The sequence below is a fragment of the Trachemys scripta genome, chromosome 1 (assembly GCF_013100865.1).
Source record: "Trachemys scripta elegans isolate TJP31775 chromosome 1, CAS_Tse_1.0, whole genome shotgun sequence".
In the NCBI taxonomy this organism is placed as follows: domain Eukaryota; kingdom Metazoa; phylum Chordata; order Testudines; family Emydidae; genus Trachemys; species Trachemys scripta.
In genome coordinates, this window is record NC_048298.1 from 342,469,729 (window position 1) to 342,478,872 (window position 9,144).

Sequence of the window (9,144 nt, forward strand, 5' to 3'; positions counted from 1 at the left end):
GAACTGCATGGTGACTTGCCTGACTTGTGGAAAGGTTGCAGATCTCTTGAGAGGTCCTGGAGGCCAAATTTAGGCTTCTAGGGAAGAGATTGAAGTCCAGGTCCTCCATGGTAGAATTCTCTGAAATGCTTCCAGTTCCACGTGCAGGGCCCATTAGACAGCAGAACTGCAAGGTTTCAATGTGTGGATGGCACGATGTTGTAGGGAGGAGGGATTTAGATGTATCAGGAACTGGGAAAACTTTTGGGAATGGGAGAGCCTATACAGGAAGGCTGGGCTCCAACAAAAATGGAACCAGATGGCTGGTACTTAAAATTAACATAGGACTTAGAGCAGTTTTTAAACTAAGGGCTGGGGGAAAGCCGAGAAGCATGGAGAAGAACGTGGTTCAAACATAGTCATCCCATAGGGTATTATCTAGTAATGGAGATTCTCCTAGTAAGGAGGAGAGGATGGAAGTTGATAATATATGAGTAGGATCTGATGAGAAACAGTCAAATGAAAAAGAGTCCCTTTCAATTACATCATGTAATGGGAGACAGCTAAAAAGTGACAAGTTTTTAAAGTGCTTATATACAAATGCTAGCAGTCTAAATAATAAGATGGGCAACTAGAGTGCCTCATATTAAATGAGGATATTGTTATAATAGGCATCACAGAAACTTGGTGGAATGAGGATAATCAATGGGACACAGTAATACCAAGGTACAAAATATATCAGAAGGACAGAACAGGTCGTGCAGGTGGGGGAGTGGCACTATATGTGAAAGAAAGTGCAGAATAAAATGAAGTAAAAATCTTAAATGAACCAAACTGTGCCATAGAATCCTTATGGATGATAGTTCCATGCTCGAGTAATAAGAATATAGGAGTAGGGACATTCTACTGACCCTCTGACCAGGATGGTGATAGTGACTGTGAAATACTCAGGGGGATTAGAGAAGCTACAAAAATAAAAACCTCAATAATAATATTGGGGGATTTCAACTATCCCCATATTGACTGGGTACATGTCACCTTGGGACGGGATGCAGAGATAAAGTTTCTTGACACCTTAAAGGACTGCTTCTTGGAGCGGCTAGTCCTGGAACCCACAAGAGGAGAGACGATTCTTGATTCAGTCCTAAGTGGAGCACAGGATCTGGTCCAAGTGGCGAATATAGCTGGACCGCTTGGTAGTAGTGACCATAATATAATTCAGGTTAACATCCCTGTGGCAGGGAAAACACCAGAGTGGCCCAACATGGTAGCATTTAATTTCACAAAGGGGAACTACACTAAAATGAAGAAGTTAGTTAAACAGAAATGAAAAGGTACGGCGCCAAAAGTGAAATCACTACAAGGTGCATGGAATTTTTAAAGACACCGTAATAGCGGCTCAACTGAAATATATACCCCAAATTAAAAAAAAAACACAGTAAGAGAACCCAAAAAGTGCCAGCGTGGCTAAACAACAAAGTAAAAGAAGCAGAGACAGACAAAACAGCATCCTCGAAGAACTGGAAGTAAAATCCTTGTGAGGAAAATGAAAAGGAACATAAACTTTAGCAAGTGAAGTGCAAAAATATAATTAGGAACAGCTAGTCAAAGACTCAAAGACTCAAAAAGTAATAGTAAAAAAGTTGGCAGGGGAAGGGACCAGGAGGTTGAACTTGGCAAAGTACTGGCTCGAGCTGTTACCAGATTTGCTCATTAATTTGGGGCACACTCATTTATTAGTGTTACTCTTCTGGGGGGCGGTTTTCCATAATTCTATCAATGTGCTGCTTTAGAGGAGTAGCCGTGTAAGTCTGTAGCCACCAAAACAATGGGGGGTTCTGAGAATTCTGCCACAGTAATGTCTGCTGTATGGCCACTCTATGAATATGGGAGAGAGCTCATTTGCCGGCACAATTAAACAACCCCAAACGAGCGTCTCCTGCTGACCTAGCACTGTCCACACTAGTGCTTTTGTAGGTCAGGGGTGTGTTTTTTCACACCCCGACCAACAAAAGTTTTACCGACAAAAGTGCTAGTGTAGACAAAGCCTGAGTTGCATGCTAATAAAAACGTCCACTGCCTCAAGTCCTGCAATGTTTAAGATGATTTCAATTTTCTGCTGGTTTCTTTCTCAACAAACCCACTTGCTTGCTTAGCTGTATTTCAAAACTCTGTTTGAACCCCTTCCCGAAGTGTGCTGCATTACTTGGGATTTTCAACTCCTTGGGGGTTTTCAGTGGTTCCTCTCCAGGATGGCTCCTTTGTTGTTCACCCCAGCCCTCTTTTCTCTGTCCTCTCCTCTGGTTTCCAGGGCTTGTCTTAGGAATTCATGAGAAGGAGGTCCAGTCTGCACCCTAAAAAGGGAGGAGTGATTAGAACTAAAGCAGGGTTACAAAAGCTAACGGAGAGCCACCCGCTCCAGTTGTGTGTCTGTTGCAGCCTCCATTCAATGGCCCGTTTTCACTAGCCCCAATCTAGTTCCCAGAACACATGCTCTGCTCTTAACGGCCCAGGACACACTTCTCACAGCCAGGGCAGGGCTGTGCGTTTCAGCTGTCTCACACCCACCCAGCAGCCTATGTAACCACCTATTCTTAGTGCTGTTCCTCCCCCATCTCCCCACCTGCCCCCGTTCTGGTTTGTTACACACAGTAGCTGTGTCCTGCCTGAATTTGATTGATAAGCTCCTTGGGGCAGGGGCTGTTTCTCCTTCTGTGTGTATGAAGGGCGCAGCCCAAGGGGCCCTGAACTGGAGCAGGGCCTCTGGAGGCTTCCACAACACAAATAATGATCATAAATTATCAGCACAATAATGCAGCCAAATCAGGGCCTACCTGCCCCCCCTTTGCCTTCCGCTACAGACGAAAGTCAAACCATGCTGGCCAGCTACAGAGTGTTCATAACTTGAATACAGGTGCACACGGCCCCCTGTTGGGCTCGAATAGAAGACTTTATTCACTCTCATTCCAGTCCAGAAAAATCCAGATGCTCCGCATGGGAGAAATACCCCCGATGAGCCAGAGGAACAGGCAGAGAGTTCAGCTATGGGAATCCAAGTGCCCTCCAGCCAGGGCAGTGCTGGAAGTCACCCCAGTGACTGTGATGGGATGGCAGGTTACTGAGTAGAAGCGGAAGTGGAGTCCCAGAGTTCACACTTCCCACGAGCGGGAAGCTCACAATCTCCAACTGGTTCTGAAAACCTCAGATTCACCTTGAGAGGATGGGGATATGCCAAAGGTAGTGTCCATTTCCCTCTTTCGTGATGGAGAGACTGGCTATGGCAGAGACGTCAGGGCTCCTGGGTTCTGTCTGTCATAATGGTACTCAATCTCTGTGTGACGTTGGCAAATTCTTGTCTCCCTGTGCCTCAGTTTGCCTATCTGTGTAATGGGGATATGTTCATAGTGGCTTTCCTTTGTTAGGTGTTTTCAGAATCCTTCAATGAAAGGTGCTGCACAGTATGATAACGGTTGCTTATGAAAATTACTGATCTTTGATCACTTAGCGATAGCCTTATGTACCTGAAAAAAATGCTAGTGTCTCCCCTCAGACATCTTTCTCCAGGTCTGTCTGTCTACTATATACGCATCCATCCTGGCCATTTACTTGGTATCAGACCCTATGGAGACCTAGGCATTATCCTTAGTTTTCATACCAATCAACTATAATTTTTAAATATACACAAATACACAGAGCAGCCAATTCCTCTCTGACTCAGCACAGAGCCCCAGAGATCTCATTACCCATTGAGAAGGTCCCTTAATTATTGTTTACTCCTAAAGCTGGATAAAGAACACAGAACCGCAGACGTGGAAAGAGAGACTTTGGCTACAATGCCTCCGCTGTCCAGCCTGTTTACATCCAGATGCTGCTTCTCCCCTAGAGGCTGAATGAATACTGCTGGGATTGCTCAGAGCTATATTATAAACAGTGCACACCCCTGTGTCGGCTCTCAGCGTGGGATGCTGCTGCAGATGCTGGGGTGAGAGAGGTGTAGGGCAAGGCTACCTGAGGGGGAATCCCAGGGAAGACACTTCCATCTCAGGATTCACAGGTATCCATCTCTTGCTGAGGAGCTCACCTGCTCGACAAGCTCAGTGCAACGTGGGTGTGATGGGACACACAATGGGTCTTCGGTCCTTTCCGCTATGCAAAGCTATTAAACATGCCAGTACCCTTGCCTCAAGGGATGATTTTGCTCCAGTATCACTGGCAAAAATGTCACTCTTTTCTGTCAACACCTAGGGCCCGGCTGATGGTTTCAGCCCTTAGGTGGCTGCATTTCAGTGGCACAGTGGAGCCTTCAGGATGAAAGGTGTCAGCAGATGTACAAAACAAGGCCAAATTCTGAGGCAAAAGTCCCCTTGGAGTGAGAACAGAGTAGAGACCTCAGGAGCCAGCTGTGAGTTAATCCACAGAGACTTTCATCTCCTCCTCATGCATTTCAGGGCTTTGGCTGTTAACAGGTGGTGTGGGGGGGGGGAGGGCTTTTGCCAGAATTTTATCTGCTGGAAAACATGGAGGTGCTAGAGCTCCCCACTGGAACAATTGTAAGAACATTTCAATATGGGCAAGACATCTTTTCTCCTAGCTTCATTTGAGAAGTTGGCTGAACCATTATGCCTGAAACTTTTATGAAAAAAGTCACCAAGAAGCAGACACCCAGCATGGAAAATTTCAGTCCAAATACTTACATTTTGGCAAACTTATAAGCAACTGAAAATGAGGTCCTCTAATTGAAGGTGTCAAACAGCCTTAACTAATGGTGGTGACACCAGAACTCCCTACAGTGGCCAATTCAGCTAAGGTCTTTGCTCCAATAATGTCTGTGGCAAGGAGTTCCAAAGGCCAAATACGTATTATGTTAACAATTTTCCTTTCTCAATATAATATGTTCAGACTTTCAATGTAATTGAATGTTCCCTTGTTTGTGTGTTATGACACAGAGTAAATATAAATGCTTGGTCTCTTTTCTTTATGAATAGATTCATAAGGTATGAGGTCAGAAGCGACAATCCTACCATACAGTCTGACGTCCTGTATAACACAGGCCATTAAATTTCTCCTAGTTATCCCTGTATTGAGCCCAAAGACTTGTGTGTGGCTAAGTGCTGGTCTACACTGGGATTTTACATCATAGAATCCTAGAGCCACAGGGTGAGAAGGGACCACAAGGGTCAGCTAGTCTAACCCCCTGCCAAGATACAGGATTTGTTGTGTCTAACCATCCGAGACAGATGACTGTCCAGCCTTCTTTGGAAAATCTCCAGCAAAGGAGCTTCCACAACCTCCCTAGGCATCTGTTCCATTATCCCTACTGCAGTTACAGTTAGGAACTTAACATAAACTTACAGGACACTAAACTGGGAGGACTGGTAGATACACTGGAGGGTCGGGATAAGATACAGAGGGACCTAGACAAATTAGAGGATTGGGCCAAAAGAAACCTGATGAGGTTCAACAAGGACAAGTGCAGAGTCCTGCACTGAGGACGGAAGAATCCCATGCACTGCTACAGAGTAGGGACCGAATGGCTAGGCAGCAGTTCTGCAGAAAAGGACCTAGGGGTTACAGTGTGCCCTTGTTGCCAAGAAGGCTAATGGCATTTTGGGCTGTATAAGTAGGGGCATTGCCAGCAGATCGAGGGACGTGATCATTCCCCTCTATTTGACATTGGTGAGGCCTCATCTGGAGTACTGTGCCTACAAGAAGGATGTGGAAAAATTGGAAAAAGTCCAGCAGAGGGCAACAAAAATGATTAGGGGGCTGGAGCACATGACTTATGAGGAGAGGCTGCTGGAACTGGGATTATTTAGTCTGCGGAAGAGAAGAATGAGGGGGGATTTGATCACGCATATGCTATCATGTGCCAGCAATGCCCCTCTGCCATGTACATTGGCCAAACTGGACTGTCTCTACACAAAAGAATTAATGGACACAAATCTGACATCAGGAATCATAATACTCAAAAACCAGTTGGAGAACACTTTAACCTGTCTGGTCATTCAATGACAGACCTGCGGGTGGCAATTTTGCAACAAAAAAGCTTCAGAAACAGACTCCTGAGCTTGAATTGATATGCAAATTAGATACAATCAATTTAGGGTTAAATAGAGACTGGGAATGGCTGAGCCATTACAAACATTGAATCTAGCTCCCCTTGTAAGTATTCTTACACTTCTTATCAAACTGTCTGTACTGGGCTATCTTGATTATCGCTTCAAAAGTTTTTTTTTCCTCTTACTTAATTGGCCTCTCAGAGTTGGTAAGACAACTCCCACCTGTTCATGCTCTCTGTATGTGTGTATATATATCTCCTCAATATATGTTCCATTCTATGCATCCGATGAAGTGGGCTGTAGCCCACGAAAGCTTATGCTCAAATAAATGTGTTAGTCTCTAAGGTGCCACAAGTACTCCTGTTCTTTTCACTTGGTAATAGTGACTTATAATATAATTAAATTTAATATTAATTTAAATTTTTAAAATTATTTTTAGATGATTGAAGATCTCCTGCTAAAGCCAGTGTGATCTCTTGCTATATTTTCTATCTTTTCCACATAGTGGAATAGTTTGCTCTCATGCCCTTAATAATGTCTCTTTGAAAAACTTGCAACTGTCTTCAATTGTTTTTCCCCTTAGACTTGCGTCCCATGGGATTTTATGTGTCAGCTCCCTGAGTTTGCTAAGGCATACTTTATTGAAATCCATTGTCTTTATTTTGCTGTTTTCCCTCCTACCGTTCCTTAGAATCATGAACTCTAGCATTTCGTGATCATTTCCCCCCAAGTTGCCTTCCATTTTCAAATTCTCAACCAGTTCCTCCCTATTTGTCATAATCAAATGTAGAACAGCCTCTCCCCTAGTAGCTTTCTCCACCTTCCGAATTTTAAAAAAATATGACTTTTTAGCTGTCTAATGAACTCTTCTTAATATACTGCCAATTTCCTCCCAATCAGTGTTGCTGATAATTTGTCTCAGCTTTGGGAAATTAGCCCTTTGGAAGAATTAAGTACCTACAGATATTACTGGTTGAGAACTTTTCTCTGTTTCTTTATTTGAATGTAATCTGTACCATTCTTTACTTTGTTCTCCTCTATCATATGCCCCCTTCTTTGTCTCTTCCCTAAACTAAATAGCCCCAAACTTTTCAGTCTGTCTACATAGGGCATCCTCCCTGATTCTCACCTCTCCAGAAATTCCTTTTCTATCTGCTATATCTTTTATAGAGACGGGGTGACCAAAGCTGAGTGCATATCCAGAGCAGGTTATTCTCCATCCCATTCTTTAGATATCTGAACATTGTCTTTGTTTTGGCCACTGCTGCGAATGATGAGGTGTTTTTGTGGAATTGCTATCAATGATGCCCAGGTCTTTTTCCTGATGTGTGTTCTAGTTGGGATGTTTCCCACACCATATGTCTTGGGAAAGGTTTGGATTTTTTCCATTCTCATATTTTGAGACCGTGTGAATGGGGAATTCCCTACAGCATGGACTCTCTAGCCTGGTTTCATTGCATTAAGGAACAATGAGGGATAACCAGTATCTACACTCATGTTTCCTGCTAGTGCCTATTAAGATTTCCCACAACACGGCGTGTAGGATGTATCGACACATGGAGCACCATAGCATATGCTGCATAATCAAATATATAATTGGCATTAGTAGGGTCAGTTGTTCATAATTCATCTGAATAATGAAAATGTCATTTCTCAGTTTGTGAAGAGTGACCAATCTGCTTCATACATGAGAACAGCCTCCAGTAGTGAATTTAGTGTCTCATATTAATATTTTCTTTCCATCCAGGCTTTTGTACTGCGACCATCACCCTAGACCCTGGGCACATACAGGAAGCTGGGGGAACATACGATACATGCAGGAGACACCTTTCTGCCTCAGAGTTGGACACCTTCTCCCCTACTCCATGTCACATTCCAACACAACTGACCTCACCAACGCCTCCACCTTCATACTGTTGGGCATTCCTGGCCTGGAGGCGGCCCATGTCTGGATCTCCATCCCCTTCTGCGCTATGTACGCCATAGCTGTGTTGGGGAACTTCACCATCCTGTCCATTGTGAAGATGGAGCCAAGCCTCCATGGGCCCATGTACTATTTCCTTTGCATGCTGGCCGTCACCGACCTGGTCCTGTCTACGTCCATCCTACCCAAAACACTGAGCATTTTCTGGTTCAATTCCAGGGAGATCGATTTCAGTTCTTGCCTCACCCAACTGTACTTCATTCACTGCTTTTCAGTGATGGAGTCTGGGTTCTTCGTGGCCATGGCTTTTGATCGCTATGTGGCCATCTGCCATCCCCTGAGACATTCCACCACCCTGACAAACCCCATGGTGGCCAAGATTGGGCTGGCCGTGGTGCTGCGTGGTGGCATGCTCGTAATGCCCTATGTCTTGCTGGCAAGGCGGTGGCCATATTGCCGAACCAACGTAATCCCCCACACGTACTGTGAACATATGGCTGTCGTGAAGCTCGCCTGCACCGACATCCGCATCAGTAGTTATTATGGTCTCTCTGTAGCAATCTGGGTGACCGGTCTGGATATGATTTTTATTGCCATATCCTATATCCAGATCCTCAGGGCCATCTTCAGCCTCCCCACAAAGGATGCCCAGGTCAAGACTTTTGGGACCTGCAGCGCCCACCTCTGTGCCATCCTATCCTTTTATATCCCAGCTATCTTCTCCTCCCTCACTTATCGTTTTGGCCACCATGTGGCACTCCAGTTCCATGTTCTCATTGCCAATGTGTATCTCCTGGTGCCCCCCATGCTAAACCCCATCATCTATGGGGTGAGGACCAAACAGATCCGGGACAGGCTGCTCCAGCTCTTTACTCATAAAGGGATGAAATTTTTCTCCTGGTGCACTGCCTCTCAGACCAAGCTCCATGCAGAGCTGGCTGGTGACATGGTGCTGGGCCGTCTTCCCTGAATCACTGACTGGACAGTCAAAGAGACATGAAATTTTTTACTGGCCTTACTGTGCTGTGTCAGTGTGACAAACTGGTGAATTGGTCTTCGTACAACTCATTAACTCATACGGTTGCCACATTTTTAATTGCTGGTAACTGGACCCCTGAAGCCTCTGCCCTGCTTCTTTCTCCAATACTCTGCCCCTGCTCCATATCTTCACTCAAGGCCCCA

The 9,144-nt window shown here is 44.9% G+C and overlaps 1 protein-coding gene across 1 annotated transcript; it reads left to right on the forward strand.

Moving 5' to 3' along the window:
• The first annotated feature begins 7,903 nt into the window (after positions 1 to 7,903).
• On the forward strand, positions 7,904 to 8,932 carry LOC117887506 (olfactory receptor 52R1-like). Its single transcript, XM_034790189.1, has one exon. It carries the CDS (start codon positions 7,904 to 7,906, stop codon positions 8,930 to 8,932), a length of 1,029 nt encoding a protein of 342 aa, XP_034646080.1.
• Positions 8,933 to 9,144: the final 212 nt, after the last annotated feature.